Below are 23012 nucleotides of genomic sequence, written 5' to 3' on the forward strand. Positions count from 1 at the left end.
CATTACTGATCCACGCTCCATGTACAAGAGCAGAACTAAACAGCAATAACAAGGTTTCATTTTTTCCCCCAAAGCTACACCTTACCTTTATTCAATTTTCAGGAATAAAGAACCTCTTTGTTTGTAAAGCAATGTGGCCTAATCTGCATAAGACCACCAGGTTTCTCTGTGGTTCAGATATCAAAATTTGAATGGACAGTGAGGCAATTAGCAGTAATATATTTTCACTGTCTCTGGCTCTTTTGTGACTTTCTGTTTGTAAAGCTGGGCCTTCTTTCAAGGGATCTCAGCATTAATTGCCGCAATAAGTCTAAAGTGGTTTTGCACCACAGCATGCAATGTTTTCACTGGCTCTCAGTGAAAAAGTACAGATCAAAGCAGATCAGCCAATCGTTGCATTGATGGGCCACGACATATAATTATAGGCTCTCGTCTGACTTCCTGGCTTTTGGTTTTAATTCTTTATGACTTGTGACAGAATTGCAACTGTTGCCAAATGAGCACTGATGTAACTGTAGTTGTAACTGTCATATTCACATTTTCTTGAATTAAAGCACTGGTTATCTGTCTGTGTGCTTGGTTTGGTAGTGGTCGTGGTCGTAGATTATAAAAGAGATTATAAGAGAGATATTGGGAAGTGGTGGCCTAGTGGGTAAGGAAGAGGAATCCCGAAACGCCATGGTTCCACTGAGGTCCCTTTGATTAAGGTTCTGTCCAGATACACTGCTTACGGGGCGCCTTTCATGGCTGCCCACTGCTCACTATGGGTGATGGGTTAAATGCAGTGGACACATTTCGTGGTGTGCACCGTGTACTGTGCTACGCTGTGTATCACAATGACAAAAACAATCACATTCACTTTAATCATGTTTGTGACACCTACTGATTGTTAGAACTGCAGTTCAGGGCTTACCTGCAGGCTGCTCTGACAGGGCTTGGCTGGTGATGCCGGATGGGGGTTCCTGCAGCGTGTAGGTGGCAGTGGTGGAGGGCGTGGTGGGGCTGGTGTTGTTACTCGTCATGTAAGGAGAGGAGTAGGGCGAGCTGTTGTAATACTGTGGGTACTGACCTTGGCCAAAGGCTGGGTAAGAGGGATAGTCCTGGAGGAAGACACAAAGTAGGAAGTAATGTGAGATTGCCTGGCCACGATGTTGCTACTTTACTGTGCGGGTTCCAAAACATAAACGCAAACACATGTCTCTGGTGTCCCACATCTGGACAGAGATCTGTCTCCCCCTCCTCTCTGCAGTGGCATAATTCAAGTTTGCAAAGAGCACTAGGTAATCCTTGTCTACACTGGTCAGGACACTCAGAGTGATTCATATCATGCGTATGATCTGACAAACAGCTCCCAGGCACAGATGAAGAAGTTAATGTGGATCTTAATATGTAACGCCCACATGAAAATCACACTTTTGTGATAAATAACAGAGTCAGAATCAGGCTAAATTAGATTACGGCTACCTGTTGTGTGCTATTGAATCCAGTTGAATTTGTGAGGGAATTGCTTCCAGCGTACAGTCCTGACGTTGTTGTAAAAGTGCTTCCTGTGGGTTGGAAAAAGACAGTGCTGAGTTACGTCCAGGCATCCAAAGGGCACATATGATGATAAAGCAAAACAGTAATGTGATGTAATGCTTGATATAAACCACAAGCACGAGAACATATTTTTGCAAGATTGATGCATGATCAGCTATCACTAAACCAGCTGACAGTGGGTGTCTCAAAGTGTGCAGGAAAGACTTTTGTCTTGGTGGAAGGACCAAAACAGTAACCTTATCTCCCTCCTCTATCACTGATGGGATCTGGTCTGTTGAAGGGGAGAGGAGAGGCGGGGTGAGATCTGTCACACATCCCGGCCCTCAACAATGACACACACAGTGCCTCTGTTGTTGTGTGTGTCAGCAAGTTGGAAGGGACTGTGTGTTTTGTTGCAGTGTTTGTGTGTTTTTCAGGAAGGGGGCGTCATGGGGTCTTCCTGGCCAATTAATATGCATGTCTGTCTTCTGTTCAGCCAAGGCTTCTCAAAGGGTGCGCCTTCGGGGTAATTAATGCTTTCTGGTGGAGATAGCATCTAATGACTTAATAATATACATGACATGAGTTATAGGGTCTGCTGCAGCCCAGGGCGAAGTCATCCTCTTCACCTCATCACTATAGCTCTCACCTGAACTGTGAAGGTACCTTACAGGGCACGGCAGTAAATCATGCATGAAAGGGAATGTGGTGTTAGATGAACCACAGTGTGATTATCAAAAGAAATCGCCCTAAAAGAAGTTTCTCCTGCGTCTGATTTTTTCCCCCCTTTTTGAAAAAAGGCCTAAAGGTTGCAGGTTTTCCTCTCTCTGAAGCTCCACATTTTCAAAAGACATCACAGGGTAATTTTGAGGGCCATCTCAAAGCCCGCCTTCAGTTATCACCAGCGGAGATTAATTTACTGGGCTTAAATAAGAGCGTAATTACACCTTTGTTCAGGAAACAAACAGAACGAGAGCCTTTCATCCTGTGGTCATCACTCCCATCAAGAGTGGCCCCCCCAGACCGTAACAAACGTAAAGCAGCTTTCATTGTGCAGCCACTGTGCAGGCCTGCCACTCACTCCGCATAAGCACTTTTATCAAGTACAACAGCACTGAATTAAAGTTGGGCCTCTGCCTAGAACGTTGGTGGAAATATTAAGACTAATGTCGATTTCAAGGCAGTTGCATACTTGAGGATCCACTCCCCACATTGCACCACATTGACTCACGCCGCACAGAAAGAAACAACAAATTAGCTAAATCCACAGTTCAAGAAGTCATAAAAGCTCTCGCTGGTGGACTCCACAGACCGAGGACCCACATAAAAAAGCAGCAAGAGCCCCGCTAACCCCTTGAAGAATGAGCCCATGCTGGGAGAAGGCTTGCCTTTCCCGGGAGGCACTCGACCAACGTACCCTGCCCTCCCCCCTTCTCTCCTCGCACCGCTCCAGTTAGCCCGCTCAAGACAAAACACCAGCCCACCTTATGGCTCTCCAATTGGGAGTCCATTTTCTCTGCTTGATCAGTCTTCTTGCCATGGGCTACGTCTATCATCAGTGCACAATATTTGTAGCAGAAGTTTGTATGTGTCTCCAGGGAGAGGGCTATCAAGTCCAGATGGACGTCTCTTTAAAAAGAGCAGACTTCACCCAAGCTCATCCAGTCACTCCGCAGAGCAGGGGAACCCAATTACCCCCACAATTAGCATCTGCTCGGAATAAAATTGTCGGCGGTGTTCTCGCCTAATTCTCTAATTGTCGGTTCTTATGTACATATGGAAAAGTAATTAAGTCTGAATTGGATGCATTTTTAAATGCAGCAGATCAAGTAAAACAAACTATGTTCACACTAACTACAAATTTTTTGCATAAACCCAGTGGTACTTTTACAAATAAAAGCTTGGTCAATTACATCTTTCACCGGAACATTTTAGAATTAGCACTAATCAAAATGGCCAGACAACCTTCTCCCATTGGAAGGACTTATCAAGCCCCAAAGATCCCCTGAATTTAGACATGAAAGGAAAGTGTAAAAACATTAATTTAATTGTATTTCCTTTGACAGCTGGAAACAGACTGGCCCTGTGTCAGTTGCAGGGTCTGCAGGGGGTATCAGATGGTGAACTGGCGAGGGGGGGGGGTTGGGCTGGAGTACATTCCTCCCTGGACCTACCACTTTGTCCTGGTCTCTATTTGTCCCAGTCCCGACGGGCACAATCAATACTTGGGTGAGGTCTGTGAGATGGAGACTGGCCATCGCCCATCTGACAGCACAGTCGGGTCCGAACTGTTTTATCAGTGTGAAGAAGCAGGAGCCAGCAGAGAAGGCTGTCCTCACAAGACAAATGGCCATATAACACCGTCACTGAGAGCTGAACCGCCGAAGCCAGGAGGAAGTAACACTTTGGCTGGAACAGACTATGGGTTGAGGGGAGGCACGGAAGCGTACAGCGGCGTGGAAAAGAGGCTTCCACCAGGCCCGGCTGCCACAACACCACATTATTTATTGTGCGAAGGTCTGAAGGGCTTTCGGAAACATGTGGAGATGCTTCTACTGACACACATTATTTGCAGAGGAGCAAACACAAAGAGCAGAAATAGCTGTCTGGAGGGGCTGGAGTAGCCTAGCAGCTCGTGCTCTGGAGAGCATGTTGAGTTGAGCTGAGACTGAGAGACGAGGGACGCTGGGTGGGGTGGGGGTTGCTAAATGAAAACACTGCGTGCCTGTTAGCATGAGGAGCGTTTCAGCTGCTACGGGAGTTCAGCTTCCATTCACTGACTTCAAGGACATGGGTTCCTCTGGAGTTTCCTCCTAAGCAAACACACTAATGAACTCCAATGGCCAAACGCACAAAGCCAAACCATGAAGAGTGGAAAAAATACTCTGGTCTTCTCGCTCTCTTTTTTATTTTATTTGTTGACTTCTCTGAAGTCCTCTGAACACAAAAAGGCTGTGCCTAAGCTTCTGCTTCATTAAGCCATCTGTTTGGAGATGTTATGAATTAGTCTGTGACGGCCAGTAATTGCCTGTAGGAGCAGGAGGAGGACTGTGTCCATTTTCAATGTAGAGAGTAGAGCCTCTGACCTTGCATCTGGTAGCTGTACGGCGCCTGTCCCGTCTGAGGTGTGGAGAAGCTGGAACTGTAGCTCAGGAAGCCGGTCTGGCCCGGCGACTGAGCCTGCGCAAGCCCACCCTCTGTCTTGATGCCTGCCCACAATGGACCTAAATCAGTTAGTGACATCAAATCCGTATGATGCACAGTCCACAGTGCTGCTTGCACAGAAAAAATCAACAGCAATGCATGAGGTAAGGGGAATGATTCAGCCTAACACAAGACAACACACGAATTTCCCAAATTCCAAAAGGTGTGAGAATGCCACTCTTTGTGTGCCGTGGAGGATTAGACACAAGACGTCCAAGAATTCTGTATTCCGGAAGAACAGGAAGCATGCTTTTGGTTAGACTGAATCATCTCCAAATGTTTCAAACGTTTTGTTCTCATTATGTACATATTTTGGTATTATTCTTCTGTACGTCAAGTCACATCTGCAAGGTCAACACACTTTTAATCCTCAAGACAGATAAAGGACATTTTGTACTTTTCTAATGTCCCAGCAATGGTCCTTTTCTTTGTTTTCTGTTTGGAGTTTTTTTTTTCCTTGTAATCTTTGACATCTGTCTGGCTGGCAAAAAAAGAAGCAACTTTTGCTTTGTGGGGTCACATAGTGCAGGTGGAAAACAAGAGCTCAGCACAGTTCTTGGTTTCAACTGAGGGTGGGAGAAACATACAATGCACTGAGGTCAGCGTTAGCACATCTCAGTGGTGATGATATGGCGAAGCATTTCCCATGGAAACCACATTTCAGTGTTTATTTATATTGAACAGTGATGATGGTGATAATGATTATTGTTATTATTATTATTACTACTATCACCACTGCTTTTGAATGGTGTATATTTAATGATTATTTTTATATGGAATCTGATGCCTCTAAGATCTCAATACTGTGATGACCAAAATGCTGCCACCTCTGTGTGGTAAATGCAAATGTTCATGTGCATAAAAGAGAAGTGAGAGAGATAGGAGTGTGTCTGTACTTACCATAGGCTGGAATTCCGTAGGGCTGTCCTGGCTGAGGGTAGGTAGCATAAGCTGAGGTTTGCTGCATTCCTGTGGTGTACTGAGTCTGCCCATATGCAGCCATATTTTGGGATGAAGGAGTTGGAAGAATATGTGGATAAGGTCTGCTATTTGAGAAAAGGAATAAAGGGGGGGGGGGCATATGTTGTTCAAAACCGTAATATTAAGTTAGCTCACAGACAAATTCTTTGTGATTCTGCTACTTAATCATAAATATTAGGTCAGGCTGTGATGCAGACAGACAGACAGACAGAGCTGATATACATTGTCAAAGAATAATAAATCAGAGAGGAAATTTTTTTAGATAATAATTACAACAGATTTCGGCTGCAGACATCAATGCAAACAAAGCTGGTCTAAAACTCCAGATCTAGCAGAAGGATCTAATTAAAGTGCCAAATGAAGTTGGATGCTGCTTATTTTTTAAAGAAAAGTAAAAGAAGGCTTACTTGGAAGGGTAAATCTGTGGAGAGAACTGGTGAGTTTGTCTTGGGCTGAAGCCACTAGTTCCAATAGCTGAGGAGAGTTAAAAAGAAAGGAGGCAAGCACATATTCAAGCATTAAAAAATAAGGTAAATATTATCATTTGCCAACAGAACTGCTGCATTCCAAGGAAACAGTAATTACATTGCGTTACTCTATTTATTTCAGTTTCCTTATTTAAGACTGAAAAAATGAAGGCCAATAATGAAGTAAAATAATCAGGTAATACTTGTTGTTTTTTTCTGCTGATCAGCATTTCTCTGCAAAAGCCTTTTAAAATGTGCTAGACAGGTCATGGTGTGAATGTGTACGTGTACACACACACACACACACACACACACACACACACACAGCAGGACTGATTCATGCTCTTATTCACCCGGGGCTTCTCAGACACAGTCAATGGGAAAGTGGCAGCCTTGATTACAGGTAACTGCTCCACATAATCAGGCCTTCATTACAAGACACGGCCACTCTGTGCTTCCCACCCCAAATGGCACTTGCAAGACAGACAGACTACTGTGCAATTCGACCTCTTTTGATGTAAACGCTAAGGCAAAAACGTACTAGCCAAAATGTGCCGCATGATAATATTTGTTTTGCACAGAGACTACCTGACAATGGTCCTTTCCTCTCTAAATATAGGGGATAGCTTTCTAATCTTAAAACACAGCATTATTATTATTTGTATAACACTAATAATAATAGTAATAATAATTATTATTGTTGTGTTCTAATTAGTGCTAATATACTACTTTGTTTAGTTCCTTAGATGGCTGCTTGTAGATATTAATGCCTTTGAATGCATGAAGGCGTCATGTTACTGAATGACTTAATTCTGTCAAATGTGGATAAATGCAGGGCTATTGTGGGCCAGCATGTAGAGGGCTCGAATGTCTCTCTTCGGAGGAGTTATACTGCACCCTTCCTGAACTTTTGTATAATTGGTCGTGACACGTAAAGTAAGGATTTTGTTCAGGAACACTAACTGTGTGTAACTGAACGCTTTAAGCCCAGAGACACATTATTAATATTGAACATTCCTCCTAACACATCAGCACCTGCCACTGGACAAGCTCTGCTCTCCTGTGTGCGACTATTACATTGTCCCAGAAGTATAGGCAAGTTTGAAATTACTACATTTCATAAGATGTAAGAGACTAACATTAGGGTGTTGAGAACTGAGTCAAATTTTTTGGGAAATAAGACAACATTTAAGACACTTAAAGCACATTTGAATAACATTAAATAACTTTAGCAAAGATATTTTCAGGCAGGCGTAAAATGTGGGTCAAGCTTTTATTATTTCGTTAGGTCTGGAACATATTTGTGCTTTGACACGGATTTTTATTTTAAACACATACTTTGCAGTAATATTGTGATTTAGAGCTGAACAGGGTGTCTGAGAGGTGCTCTGGGGGCTCTCTTTGAAATGACGGTAAAATAACAGCCTGTGAAGTGCCAGGGCCAAAGGGACGCCATGTCACTCGACTGTGGAGATAGACCCCGGGCGCTTCAGGGCCATAACTCAGCCCTGCTGGCATGGGAACTGAGGCTGGGCCTCAGTCTATTGGTGCTTTAGCTGCAGGGACACTTCCTGGGCCTCTGCTTATCGGCGGCCGATCTCTGGGCTCATCTCCCGCTAATCAGTTCTGCAGCTGTGTGTGTGTGTGTGTGTGTGTGTGTGTGAGTGAGCGGTCCACCCCCCCACCCCACACACACCCACATCCCCCTCACCTGATCCTGAGAAGCTGTCTAGAGAGCCGTCTGCTACAGAGGTGGCGATTTCGCTGCTGCTCATTGGCTCTGTTTTAACTGTAAACAAAGGAGGCCACACAATCACAAACACACCAAGACAACGGCAGACCATCCCACACTCCTCAAACAACAGACAGAAAAAAACAGTAGCTCAGACCACCTTTACAATTCTAGCTAGAGAAGCTGTAAAAGCAATAAAGGGGAAAAAAATCTATAAAAATAAACAAATGCTTTGAAAGCTACTAATTGCAAATTACTTTAATCTCACATATTTTAATTCAGTGTGGAGCATTATTATCCCTAATTGTTCATAAAGTAATTTACGGAGGCAGAATCTAGCAACACAATAAAGGCCAGAGCATTGGTTAATGGAGAGCTTTACTTAGGAAGGCAGGCAACCATTAAAGCCCATCTGGCAAACAGGGGGCAAAACCTCCTTTCAAATCCAAAGCTTGTCTTCTGTTGATTTTACAGGTAAAGAGGAAATAATGGATTCTGTCAAAAGCCCCTTAACACAAAGAAGAAAATGCCACCCAAATCAATGCCAAATCACTTGAATGCCCACTAACACTGAGAGTTAAACTAGAGTTAAGGGTTATTATTTGATTGCTTACCCCAGAGTTTTATGTAGCGTCAGGGAAAAATAGGCAAAAATGGATCAGAATCATTTGAAGATATGAGCCTTGGAGTGCATGGACGTGCAATATAATGTTAAAAAACGTGTACACTAATGTAGTGCAGGGTTATAGTGAATGTTATTTGACCTCAGCACACTGAAGGCAGGGCAGAGACTTTTTTCCCTTTAACCATGGAAAGTGGATTTTTTTTTGTTTTTTTTTCATGAATGTGGGTATAGAGTCATGCCGATTGAATCCCTCATGGTTGAGAAAGCCATTCTCTTGTCATGTTGAACATGTTTCTGCTAAGTTCCCCTCGCTAAGAAACACATGTTGACGTGGAGCCAGTGGAGCAGACCAACCACGCCAACATTTTCTCCATCAAGGTGTAAGAAAAATAGTGGCACAGTTCATGCACAAAACGATGGCACTCCAGTAGTCACATACCACACATAACCACTGTCCCCAGCTGTAACAGCAGAGGACATTCAAATAAAAGCTGAAACGCATTAAGGCGCATTATGCCGTGCCCACTGTATTACCAATCACCAACACCGGAGTCACAACCAGTCAATCTCAAACCATGCTTTAAACAACAAAACACACCAAATAGTTTCCTAATGAAAGGCACAACAGTTGATGCACAGTTATTGGTCTGACCTTTCAGCTCTTTTATAAAATATCTATATACAAAAAGAACATGTGCATGTAATATATATATATACGAATCAAAAAATGTATCTTTTAAAATTATTTTCGAAACGTAAACAGAATTATTTGATTTTTACCGAGCACCAAGTACTGTCCTTTCATTGTATCACCATAACTGCACAAACCTGCAGCAGACTGTGAACTAGAACTTAACAACCAGTCAGCTGTGGTTAGCATAGTGATGTTATCACCTATGGAAAAAAAGAATTACAGAAGACATGACAATATTCACTGCGGTGGCTGGACGCCTCACCATTAAAACATCCACCTGTCTATAACATTCCGTGTGGGGCGGAACTTACACTGGTAAATAGTCTACTTCCTCTGTAATATTTACACAGAGGTTGAAACGTCATGCTGTACTGTATTAATTGTAAACAGTGTATAAAAAACAATGTATAAAAAAATGCCTGGTAATATTACAAATGAGAACTGGTGTCTTTAATGACCACAAAAAAATGTATTCTTATGACCGAGAGTACAGAATAGACATCCCACTTAACTTTGATTTTATGATAACATCATAAGGGGCATAAAGACTATGCGGGAGGGAGGGACGGCCGAGGCGCTTGGACAAACAGCATCAGCTCAAATGAATATGGAAGAGTGGAGAGCAAATCACCGGCAGGAGCCGCACTGCACGTACCTTCAGTGCCATTTGGTGTCATGGAATTGTTATTGATATGTGAGTTGTCGAGGTTGGGACCATTAGGGGATTCACTGCTTCCACTTACTCGGCTGTGAGGACTGGCTAGATCCTGCATTTCCATAGACCTGACACAAAGAAACACACAGTTCCATGTGGCTGGTAAGAAATCCGTCATCGCCATTTACGTGGAGAGAAATTGAAAGAAAAAAAAAAAACAGTCCTTAAACCACAGGATTTTTTATTTTATTTTTTTAAGATACTGATTTTGAGTGCATTGAATCTCCTAAATTTTGAGTCAAACGTTTTCATAAAGAAAATTAGGACATTTCAACACAAAGTAAAAAATAAAAACATGAACCAATACTAAGAGTTATATTTCAGGACAAATCCACAGTTTACAAGCTTATTCACTTTTTGTAACTAATGTGTGTTGAAGCTCATGCCTGAACTGCATGCAATGAGGAGTGTGTTTGTGCTGGCAGGCCGTTCATTTGTTTCTCTGTTTATGCCAGGGAGCGCGGCGCAGGAAAACATTATTCTATCTACTCAGTTGTGCACGCGGAGGACGTTTTTGCGTGTAGAAAATGGACATGAGAACAGGCAGACGTATGCCAAAGGTGCGCCACAAAACCCAAACAAGCATTAGTCCACACTTCTGCTCTCCATGCATTTCTGTGTTACTTAATTAAATTAAAGCACCATGCACAGTTCCTTCCATAAATATCCACATTATATGCTCCATTTACAAATTCTCGAGAGCAATTTTTAAAACACTGTCTAAAGCAAGAGTTGTAATAGACAAGCATTTTTTAATGAAGGTGTAAGCCCTATGAAATATTATAGCTACTTCCATTATTCCCTATTCATTAATAGTCAACACAACAAATTAAGGCGAACTGAAATTTAAATGTGGAAATATGAACAGCAGAGAAGAAATATGAACATTTACTTCCTACTCTCCTCCTTCTCTCTATTTTAGCTGCAGAACACATTTTTCCCGAAGTACAGCACTCTGCTAACTGTAGTTGATAAGTCTTCAGAAAGCGCAGCGCTTGGCTGAGCAGAGTCTACTTCTCAATGATGCTCCTGGCAGCCCCCCAACTCCGCTCTTACCTGGAACCGGACTGATGTGAATCATCTGAATCAGATTGCAGGTTCTTTTTTTTTTTTTTTCTCCACCTGCCAGGCCCGAAACAATGTCACTCCTTGTTATTTTAGCTCGGTGTCACTGTCCAGATCCGTCCACGCTACAATAGACGTTGTCTGAGAAAACATTATTGTTTTTTCTCCGGCAGAATGGGAAGAGAGGGGACCGGAGAACAGAGAGGCGTATTGTCTGCGGGTTCAGCCCTCCACTGTTGTTTCCTCCTTCAGGTCTTCCCTCCTCCCCAAGTCAGGGGAAAGCAGCCAAATGACGGAAAGGTGATTCATCATTGGTCTACGACAGCTGCAAACTGGATTAGCCCTCCCCCAATCAACATGCAAAGCGGCTTAGCCAAGGTAAGCAGGAAGGAGGTGGGGGCGGTGGGTGGTTATAGGGACGGAAGGGGGGGGGGGTTAGACTGAGGGTGAGCGGGGGGGGGGGGGGGGGGTCTGCTAGAGGTAGCTGCTGGAAGATGGGGACTTGTTGAACAGAAGCAGGTCGAGCGTGACACCCCTAGCATCTTCAGCAGATCTTTCATCTGCAATTGACACTATCTGAAAGTTATCTGCACTCCCCCGCTCCCAGCGCAATGACAGCTCCTAATGATCGGCCGAGGCGCTTCCCGCAAACCTGGCCCAGCCTAGGGCTATGAGGGGGAGACCAGAGACCACTTCTCTTAAAAAAAAAAAAAAAAAAAAGAAGAAGAAGCACTTTAGAGCCCCTGCAGCAGTGGAGCATCCCTCATAACAAGAGACTTGAAACACAGCGAAACGCCCAGAACATATGGAGACACATATGTTTCTTATGACGCTACAAATGCTGCCATTATTCTTTTGAGCTGACAGTTACATCTCGCTGTCCGACTGCTGCTCCGACTGTACCTGCGCTGCTGTAATACTGTTTTAAGGGCCAGAATAGGGCCCACCGCCTGAGCCGAGGTCCTGTTGTCGACCGAAAAAATTTTAAATGTCCCAAAAATCCCTACATGAATATTTAATGGCCGGCCTGCTTACATGAGGCCAAGTAACCTGAGCCGTATGGTTTTAGTGTTTTTTTTTTCTTTACTTGCACTTTGCACCATGTGAGACCTTGCTTGACTAGTGCTCAAACTATTTCTGTATTTACATCTTCTTTTTTTTTTTTACTATTTATTATTATGTTTTATAGAAAAAACAGAAAAAAACATAGTATTTTAACAAGAGGAAAAATACTTCTAATGGCAGCATTTCTGACAGAGGGAAAAGACAGACTAAAAAAAAATTACAGAAAAGGAGGGGAAATGTCTTTGGCTCTGTAAAATAAAACAGACGCAAGCTTGCTGTCACTCTGTGTTTTGCTGTGCTCTGCGCGAGGAGGCTATGAAGCGCCAGCTATGCTGGTGTTTCCACCGCGGCAAGGCTCGGTCGCCAGCAGGTGAGACAGACCAGGTGAGAATGGGGTAGAGGATGTATATATGCGCTTAGGTGGGTGGGGGAAGCTAAAAGCAAAAGCAAGCCCTTCTTATGCACCGCTAAATATTTATTGTAAAAAAAAAAAAAAAAAAGACTGCATTCAGCATCTTTGATGTCCCCTCTCAATTCAACCTGAACTGACTGCTCTTTGATGCCAGTAGAACAAAGTCAGACTAGATGAAGCGTTGTAAGAGTCATCAAAAAAAAAAAAAAAAATTACGCTTCACTCGCGACTGTTTGCTCAGCTTTTTGTTTCGCTTTACTTATTTCAAGAACTGCGTTACCGCAGGCAAACACTGCGGGGCTTTTAACAGCCATCACCATTGCTTGCACGTTGTCAGATATGATGAATCTGGAAACCGGCCTGAATTATCCTCTTGTTAAAAAAAAAAAAATGGCCCTTTATTTTAAATCCTAAGAAACATTTGAACATTATGGATTTATGTAGTTCTTACGGTAGTGTAAGTAAACTAAGCCTTGCGAAAAATCATTTTGTGAGCTTAGCGCCCAGTCTCCTGAGTCTTTAGGAGAATGACATATTTTATAGGGCACAGAGTACATATTCTTTTTAAATTTTACAAACCATGTGTTGTGAGTTACAAGTTTTGGAAAACAATGCTTTAATCAAAATAACTCTAAAACAACTAATCCCCACTTAAGCTGGTCAGCTGAATCCACATGGTGGCCCAGGAAAAATAAATCCACTCGCAAAGAATGTAGATGCAGACAACAATTGGACACAGATGTGAGTGGATTTAGAGACAGTTTGAGGAATGCTACACTTCACTTGTCTCTCTCTGCATGGAGGGAGGAATGAGCACGAGCAACAAAATGCATGCTTATTATGCAGAGCATTTCTTTTTTGGACATGAAAAATTATCATTTAAACATACACTAATGATATAAAATGATAAAAATGTATTTTATTATTTTTTTATCAATCAGTTATTTCTGTTAATATCATTTTTATCTACATAGCATAAATGTACATTTTTTCAGACATAGTTGCAAATAAATTGCAAATTCTGAACGGATGTGTTTGTTGATATGTAATTTGTTGCTCTCAGTTTGTTGAGTCTGACATGGTGCTCTGGCAATTCGCTCAATAGCTACATTAAATCTGTTAATACTGTGCTCTTCAACCCTCAAAATTATTTCCAGAAGGCCAACTGGCTTTGAAGGCCCATCAGACAAGATTTAAGGTACACGTTTTATCACATTCTCCCTACTACAGTGCCCCCATTTGTAAGTAGGATGAAGGAGATTAATATGCTGAATAAAATGCCGTAATAAAATAAATCGATATTTTTATAGCCAAAAGGAAGTGGCACATAATAGTATTGCTAATGTCTATTATCTATTCTTCATTCTAACCGTTTTTTTTTTGGTCTATTGTAAAAATAATTTTACATGTTTAATAAATGTCCATGAAATATTTTGTTAAAAATTTGATCTACAAAAAAAAAAAAAAAAAACATCTCTCATATGGAGATGCCTTTCTTGCAGGCAGGACTCATAACGCTGGCTCGCCATTAACACTCAACGGTTTCCTTATTAGCCTGTTCATGTAAACAAATAATGGATAAATGGATAATGGATACGCATAAGCGCCTACAGAGGTCTTGCAGCTAGAACAGGGGCAGAAATCAATTGAAGCCCTCGGTCTCCATTTCCGGGTTCTTCCGGCAATATTTTCCAGACACAATCGGCGGCATGCAAACAAAATATCGCCCTGCTGTATTTGGTAAACATCTCGGCCGGGCCGTTCTGCTCGTCCGTGTCCTCGGCCCTATTTTCTCACAAATGGCCGAGCCGGGTAGCATCAATTAGCCCTCTGTGTCTTTCAGCGCACACAATTTCCAGCTCTGAAAGAGCTCGGCCGCACACATACGGAACGCATTGGGCCTTCGGCAAACAACACGGTAGCAGCCAGGGGTTTGCTCGCATGGCAGCTTATCAAGGGGAGCTTCATTTGCTCAAATGAAAGCCTTATTAAAACAAATACTGTGAGTAAACACTCTAAGGCCGTCGACTTATTACGGGTTAATTAGATAAACGGGCTTACTGTGTGAAAAGGATGGGAAAGAGTACGACTCAATAAAACATCATGTTTATGTACAAAAAAGAAAAAAAAAATCCCGGCAATTGGGGATTGTAGCGACAATTTCACAAACTGACATTGTGAAGCTTTAATAAAAATTAAAATAAATAAATAGCCTTAGTTCATGATCATAATTATTTCGTTTTAACCGACTGCAAAATGTTGTTTGTGCGCATTAAGTGTTTTATGATACACTGCCACCAAGCACGGGCGTAAAACACAGCTGAGATATTTACACGCCAAAGTCGGACGAGATGTTGCTCTCGGGAGCGTGCTGTCCCTGCGTCTCCTCGCTGCATTCCTGACTGCAGCAGATGTCACTGGATGTCAAATGTTTTAACGGAGCGCTTTTTATTCATCCTGCCAGCCTAAAAATTGTCTCCTTCAGGGGAACGGTGAGTGAGCCTTTTGCACTTATCGGCCGTGAGGATATCCTTCACGCAAGGATATCTCTGTTCTCTGTTCTGCATTTTATTTCAGCCCCCGCTACACCTGTTCTTTAGTGTCAAGAAAGACATTTATTTCCTCTATGGATGATCATAAAATTATTAGCAAATCTGTCATAGTTACAACCAGACATTTTAATGTACATTTAAATGTTACATATTTGCCATTAAATAGCTTGTACAATTTAAATTCTCTATTTCACCTTCAAATATTTAATTTACAGTACCTAAAATATATAATTTATTACTATTTTAAGTAATAATTATATAATACATTATAATCACATAATATATATGCTCAAAAACACATGTCATTTTCAGGTTAATAATATTTGCATATTATAAGATTTTTTATGCCAGCCACTTAATTTAAATGTGTTTTAATTTTAACATTTTTAAATAATCTTAATTTCTTTTCATGTTCAAAACATGATGCTCATGGTAAAATGGGCCTAAGCCACATTCAACGCTAATATTGACATAGCTTGATTTCGTTATTTAAAAGCAGACTGTACTTGTTCGGCACAACCATTTTAATTTAAATGCAAAAAAGTAAAGATGCAATTTAGTGGAATGTACGTAAGTGTTTCGTCTCTCTGATTACTGGTGCATGGTGAAAATACCACGTTTACTACATCTTGTAATAAGAAAGATGTCACAAGCACTGGTAACAACAACAACAATATACTACAGTGCTCAGTCAACATCTTGATTAATCACTATATATTACCCAGAAGAAGACAACAAACTTTTTGGAAAGAGAAGCAACTGACATAAAAAAAAAAAAAGCATCTGGTCAAGAATCTGGTAAATAAATAAAATAAAAAAACTTTGTACTCACTACAATTATGGTTGAATCCTTGTACTTTTTCTTTTATCCTTCTTTTATTGCTATCTTCTGTAGAGAGTCTGACCGTCCGGAACAATAAACCAGTTTGGAAAGAGCCTCAGTTTCTCATCTGAATAAAGACACGGGTTAGAAAACTTTTTTCTTTTTCATGGTAAGTGCCGAAACCCATGGAGCCCCATGCAGTATCTCAAGAGACTGACTCCGAGTGAGAATGAGCGTTGTCCGATTACCGCTGCAGGCAGTGACTAGCTAGTGTCTGAGGAAGAAGAGGGGGGAAAAAAAAAAGAGTAAGGCAGAGAGAGAGAGAGAGAGAGAGAGAGGGGCAGGGAGAGTGGGAGGGAGGGAGAGAGGGAGGTAGCGAGCGAGCGAGGGAGGGAAGGAGGGCTGATATTTGAAAAAGCAGAAAGTTGCTCCATGCGCTCTCACAGGAAGACTTTAGACCGGAGGGGACACCGGGGAGTTTTCTTCGCACCAGCCCTCCATATGTCATTCACCCACAGCTTTAAGCTATAGAGCCCCTTCCAGATCGTATCAGTGATCCTAAGACAATGAAATGGCAGATCCTTCAACCCTCCCGCTTGTCTGCTGGATCTGGCGGCTCCGCTCACACACCCTTAAGGCAAAGATTTTGTGTGTACCCCCCCCCCCCCTACTCCCACTGTTTTTGTTTTCTTTTTTCCCCGCCACAATCGACTGTTTTTTTCTTCTTCTTCTTCTTCTTCTTCTTCTTCTCAGACCCATTGACTGCTTTTTAGACAAAAGAAGCTGGCACGTTTTAATCTCCCTACATTCACTATGTGTACGATGGCGTCGTCTCAGTTGCCGGAGGGAACGCGCTTGTCCGCTCAGCAGCCCAGTGGAAGCGCTCCATCAACACGTAGAACCCCACTGCTGTTTGCAAGGCAATGACTGCGTTCTGTCTGCTCAAGGTTATAGTCCTGATTGTGTACAAATGTCTATTACCCCCCCCCCTATTAAATCCAAGGCTCGCTTGTGAACACGTTCCTCAAAGACTTTCATTTAATTTCGATCTCATTTGACTTAACTAAATACTCCAGCTTGTCAACTCTACTTTGTCATTATGTATGTGTATTAATTAAACTAATGTAAAACCATGCCATTAAATAGCATTTTAATTCTACAAATTCTTCACATTTAAATGATTCCATCATTAGCAGCTTTACCTGTGCTACAATTACGCATCCTTAACTTCCTCTAATTTCATGGCAACTCTATTTAGTAGACATTCCGAATGAGCGGCCATTCATTTGGGAAGAGTACTGCGTGTGCTGTGAGAGGAAATTTAACTGCATGCGTACGCCGTGGCCCGGCGTTCACCTTAACGTGGGCTGTGGCAGGCAATGACACCCTAGTCACATGCCATATATGGGAGACTCAGGTCTAGCCTCCGTTGTCATGGACCGAGGAGCTGGTATAAATAGACCTTGGCGGCCCTTTTCCTAATGTTCATGCCGTCCACAACTGATGCAAATGCGCTCGCCCCTACCTGTTGGCGCGTGATGCGCCGGGCCAAACCGCCAGTTTCCGATTTCAGCGCCAGAAAAATTAAATATATTGCATTTTGACGGGGTACTTGATAACTCCATCGGCTAATAAATGCTAAGGGATTCTCGGGTAGCTTATTTGCGATGGCTGAGGGGTACACACGCCAATCGAGTTATTGCATTTGCTCACAAGACGCTCCGCAGCTGTATGAAATTAGCTTTCAATGTAATTTTGCAAGTGAGTTATTTTCAAATTGCACAGTATAATTACCCCGAGTTGTTTATGTCTCCGGAGCTAAACGAACTCATTTTTCCCCCTCCTGCCTCGTCATCCGCAGTTTGCTTTGGGTATGTTTTGAATCACAAAACGGACCAAAATAGACAGAAGCTTCTACCGCAGTTTAGAGAAAAAGTAATATTTTTCAAAATGATATTATAATCACTTTTTTAAACGTAAGCCAAGATAAAATGAACAAAAAGTAATACGATAAAGAATGCGTCGTATAATTGAAATGACAAATTTGAAAAAATTGCATTTTTGCCATAGACTATTTTTTATTATCATTTTTTTTTTTATAACACAGATACAAAAGGCTAGTTTGCTTTACAACCCATTAAATGTAAAGAGTGCACAGCTCTGTGTTAAACACTTAGAATTGAAAAACCAACCATGCAATGTGGCCATTATCTGCCAAACTCCGGTTAAACAAAGATGCATTGACGCTGCTGGACTGACATCAGTGCTAAAACATTACTTGCCAAAAACTATATCAAGCAAGAAATGTGAGAGCCGGGCGAAGATTAAAAGTGAAGCCGTTCTTTATTAAGGATTATGTTGATGGGACCCTGTGGCCTTACAGTGTGCCTGTGGAGATGCCTGCTCACAATTCAGACGGCGAAGGGGATCTACAGTGTCCGAGACTGTGTGGGTTATCTGGGAATAACAATGCTCTCTTCAGCTACTCTTTACAAGAAAAAAAAGTATGTTTTAGATATAGCAAAGTTAAATTTGATAACTATTTAACACAGAAGGAACCCACAAGTGCTAGGTGACTTGGGACTAGTGCATATAAATGGAACAACATGCAAACACTTTGGGGACAGACGTCATGCTTACATATGCATACGTTTGTCTGAGTATGGCTACTACAGTGTTTACACAATGTCACACTTTGGGGGGATCAGGTTCCCTTTCTGCCACAAGTCTCTGAACATTACACTCCAAAACCAACCCCCAAGATGAGAAATTTGAACTGAGCACTCGGCCTAATGAAAACAACAACTTTTATATATTTATCTAAGCAGTACCAGGTGAAGTGTTTTCCTATTGACCATGAAGAAAATAAAGATCCTGAACCTCAGAACGTTCCTCGGTCCCCTGGCACACGTAGGACCCAAAGGTTGCCGAATGGTAATTTGTCAAGTAGCAGAGCGGCCGTTATTGGATATTCTCCGCTCTCTTCTTCGTGTCGCCTCTTTCACATTCAATGTGCACAGCTTCGCCCAGCATGCAACAGGTTTACTCTGAATGCCCTTGAGTAAAAGACTTCATTTTGAGGCCAGTGGTAAAGGTAGTGGCAGTCCTAAAACAAAAAAACTGAGCATAAGCTTTCTCTGCTTCTTTTTATAACAAACCAGCACATTTTAAAGACAACATTAGTATATTCATTTCTAGATACTAGAATTGCCTTGTGGAAATAAACAGATATAAAGGGCTTTAAAAGCATTCAATTGATAAACTATTATTATGAGATTTCAATATGTGGGTGTTGAATATTCACAATGTGTGGGAGTCGCGAGTCAGGGTCACTAGCAGCCAATATATACAGAAATTAATAAGCAGGAAGGTGGCATAAATAAACAAGTTGGCCTCTAAATGTGCCTACCAAACGCAATGACAAGTGACAGTGGGCACAAAACTGCCATCTATTAACTAATTATAATATTATAATGTTTGCAACAGCAGATTTGTTGCACGCCATTATAGCCTGAGGAAAGTTGCGTTTATTAAAATGTATTTTCACAACTCTTCCTGTATTTCTGCTTGCCACCAGAAATGCAGGAAATGAGAAGCACCTTCTATTTGTGTGGGGTTCGACAGCATACGAAGCATGCACTTATTTATATTACTTATTGCTGTTGTTTTATACTGTTGTGCTTGAGAGACACCATCGACCGGAATCAAATTCCATGTATGTGTTTACACTCGCATACTTGGCCAATAAGTGCGATTCTGATTCTGGTGCTTTTTCCAGCCATAAAGAACAATATCTACCATCATGGCCTTACACGATAACAAAAGCTGTTCTTGTCATTCTTTTTCATTAGTAGCTGCTACTTTGCACGGATCCATGTCTAGAACCTAATCACTAGAACCATGCTGTTTACCAGCTGTGAGCCCGTTTCCACACAACACGTTCTAGATAACCCATGTTCTCTTCCTGAGTTTTGGTCATTTTTTATAACATATTTGCTTCACAAATATATATTGCTTAGATTTGCATTTTGGAGGTATTAGCATTCCCATCACATCGCTGCATCAATAATGATAATGCCCTAGCATAAAATAATACAAGCAACTAATGCTAAATATAATAATAACATTTTACAAGTGCATTTGTAGTAATGTATAGTCGACCAGTTGCAGTTTGTATAAAAAGAACAGGGCATCAACAGTAAGTTAGATGTTAAAAAAAAACCCATCCCAGGTACAAATATTCCCTTTTACTAAACACTATTTGATGATTGAGAATGTGGTGCATAATTTCTATGAAGACAGGACCTTCCAATCTAAAGCAACAACCCACAACTGAAAACCAAGTCCTCATTTTTGTGGCAAGGCGATCTTTGATGATGACAAGAAGTCACCACAGTAAAGATTTTTGCACAGCGCAGATTATTTTGAAGGTAAATTAGTAGCAAGTGAAGCCCTTTTAAGTGGTAAATGAAAGTCGCAGCAACCCCAGATTCCTCCATAAACAACCAGCAGGTTAGTAAATGCATACCTTCCTATAAATACGTTTTGCACTTCTCATCAACAAGAATGGAACAATGCTGCTGGTTAACCGCAACAGTCCAAACACGCTGCGTCTAACTGAACTTGTACAGTTGGGACTCGATGATAGTACAGCCAACTTCGCTCAGTTCGCCGGCCACCTCATGGGGAGCCATGTTCGCAGATCGTGTTTTTTTTTCCCCCGGTTGCCCTGAAACTGGCACGCGGGCGGACGCTGATCGCTTAGCAGAGAGGGCTGCCCTGTGCTAAAGAAAACACAGCGGACGCATTTACCCACGTTGCACTGGGACTCGGCGAGGCTCAGCTTTATGAGGGCTCCAGTACACCTGGGGAAGGTCTATGAGAGGCCTCAAATCCTCAGGCAGACACTTTACTGCTCTCCGGGGGTTTGAAAAAAGGAAAACAACCAAGCTTCTGAGACCTATTACTCAGAATGAGACATCACTGAGGCGCAGAGGTGCACACTCTGAACGTTATAGAAATGCACAGACAACCGGCTGTCCAGAGCTTTTATTTGGAACTACCATTCCATACTTTCCACATGTTTAGAAATGCAATCCATCTGTGTCAATGCTGTCCTCTCTTACTAATGATTCTGTTATTTCATTTGTCTGTCGAACACTAATTCACCCACCGAATTTAATCACAAGGCACCACAACAGTCTTTAATCTGATCAGGATGGAGACAAATGGTACATTTGACTTCTCTTTAGTCCTCATTTTGGCTCTAGGAGAAGAACATCTCAGTGGGCCTCTATGCAGTTCGGAGCTGCCAAGATAGTAGCAGCTCACTGCACGTCCTCGTGCTCCTCCAGTCTTTAGTCGCCCTCCTCTCTATTCCCAGTCTCCATATCTGCTCTTCACCCAGACTACAGACAGGAGAAGGTTAGAGAGCCGATTTGACACACTGCTAAGATGTGCTGTACAGTACATAAATCATGAATTGAGTCCAGCCATAAAACGGTTGCATGGTGGAGCACATGCTAATCCTGACGCACTTATTGAATAGCTTTTACGTAGATATTTATTTAAAATGGCAATCATTTAAAAAGGCAACAGGGAAATTATTAAACCTATTTAAGAGCAACATATACCCTAAGGCTGAAGCCTTCATGTCACATTCAATAATATGTTAACTCTTAAGCCTTTTTAAAGTCTTTTAAACTCATCCAGTCCAAATATGGCACCCCTGGAATCTGGAATTCCTGAATAAGAAAAGTTCCTCTGCACTAAATTTAAATCAGCTGCACCCTAAAATACCAATATGTTTGGCAATAAATTTTCAGGGCCCGCTAATGACTCCGCGAGCATGCCGAACGCCCATAGGAACATTTGTCAGAGCTGGGTCCAACTGTCTGGGACTACTTACTTGCGTGGCCAGGGTGTCCAGAAATGTGGCATTCCCAGCCCCACACAGCTGCCTCCCCAGTTGGGCCCAGGTCAGCAGAGCGCTGTGCCCAGACGGCCGATCAGCATGGCCCAGCAGGAGCTCTTCCCTGTAGAGAGGACAGTCCGGCATTAGGATTAGTTTCACCGCAGCACAACTCCCAGTGGGGGAAGAGCACAAACTGCAGAGGTTAGAGCCGCGGCTCCCACTGACATTTGCGAGGCCGGGGAGCCCACATAACAAAAACACATTAGGCAAATGTCTGGTCGCTTGTCTGTTTAAATTGGCCAGATGAAAGCCACTTTGAATGGTAGGGGCAATGGCATTCTGCACCATGACCGCATGCAGCTTAGAGGGGGTATGCAGAGCGAGAGAGCCAGTGGTGTAAAAATAATGTCTTGTTGCAGGGTAATGAGAAAATGCTAATGAGGCAGCCAATAAACAAGGTTCAGTATAGCAAAATGTTCATTAAGGCGAAAAAAGCAAAAACAGCAGTCGACCAACATTTTACCGAAAATTGAACAATGTTTAAAATAGAAAACATGTTTTCTTGTTATGGGCTTTTGAAAATAGCTGAATGAAAAAGTATAACGTGCCTCAGGTCATTTTTAACCCCTGTTTAGACGTTTAACAGCTGAGGTCCTCGTATGTGTGCATTTATAAAGAGACACTTGGATTATGAATGCCATACATTTTATAGGATGGCGTGGTGGTGGTGGTGGGGGGGTTTGCTGAGCCTTACAATTTTTCACTGCCTCAGAGAGAGTGTGAACTATTACTGGCCTGCCAAGCCAGTGGGTGCCTCCCATCACGCTTGCGTCACATAAAGTGACTTGAGGCATGACAAGAAGTTCAAAAATAACCAGAGGTTAATAACCGTTTAAGACTGTGCATCTGAGTGTTGAACTCGATGCTATTAGCATCCCCGAAGCACCTCTGTGTGACTTCTGTCTGCAGATCTGGGACTCATTCACTAAAGTGACATAAATCAGGTGGACAGCCCACCTTTTTTTTTTTCCCTTTCCTGCTCAACTTTTCACCACCGAAACTGCAGGGAAAGCTTCAGTTATAAAAGTAGCAGCATATGTTCAGAAAACATTGTTTAATGGAAGTTTCGGAAATGTATGGCTGAACAACAATAAACTTTATACGCTGAAATATGTCTTTTAGGAAAAGTCACACATTTTTAGTTTTTTTCTTGGAGAGGGGCATAGAGCATGTTGGCCAAGCGTG

The 23012-nt window shown here is 42.1% G+C and overlaps 1 protein-coding gene and 1 long non-coding RNA gene across 16 annotated transcripts in view; one reads left to right on the plus strand and one right to left on the minus strand.

Annotated features, from left to right (window-relative positions):
* The window catches only part of eya1 (EYA transcriptional coactivator and phosphatase 1), a 52547-nt gene that overhangs the window by 18437 nt on the left and 11098 nt on the right, over window positions 1–23012 (minus strand). The window contains exons 1-10 of one of the 15 annotated variants that reach the window (XM_028965359.1): window positions 16072–16124; window positions 15863–15980; window positions 9877–10004; window positions 9356–9421; window positions 7882–7959; window positions 6111–6177; window positions 5623–5768; window positions 4605–4742; window positions 1465–1547; window positions 914–1100 (exon numbers count right to left, since the gene is read on the minus strand). In XM_028965359.1, coding sequence (XP_028821192.1) covers window positions 914–1100; window positions 1465–1547; window positions 4605–4742; window positions 5623–5768; window positions 6111–6177; window positions 7882–7959; window positions 9356–9421; window positions 9877–10000 — 889 coding nt within the window. In that variant the 5' untranslated portion in view covers window positions 10001–10004; window positions 15863–15980; window positions 16072–16124. Of the gene's footprint in view, window positions 1–913; window positions 1101–1464; window positions 1548–4604; window positions 4743–5622; window positions 5769–6110; window positions 6178–7881; window positions 7960–9179; window positions 9203–9355; window positions 9422–9876; window positions 10005–10992; window positions 11259–15862; window positions 16125–21761; window positions 22265–23012 lie in introns of those variants that run through there. The other 14 variants (XM_028965333.1, XM_028965326.1, XM_028965322.1 and 11 more) reach the window with 14 other exon arrangements.
* On the plus strand, window positions 10437–11351 carry LOC114772533 (uncharacterized). Its single transcript, XR_003743986.1, has 3 exons — window positions 10437–10496; window positions 10859–11033; window positions 11254–11351. It is a non-coding gene; the product is annotated as an uncharacterized LOC114772533 (long non-coding RNA).

Source organism: Denticeps clupeoides, chromosome 2, assembly GCF_900700375.1.
Source record: "Denticeps clupeoides chromosome 2, fDenClu1.1, whole genome shotgun sequence".
NCBI lineage: Eukaryota > Metazoa > Chordata > Actinopteri > Clupeiformes > Denticipitidae > Denticeps > Denticeps clupeoides.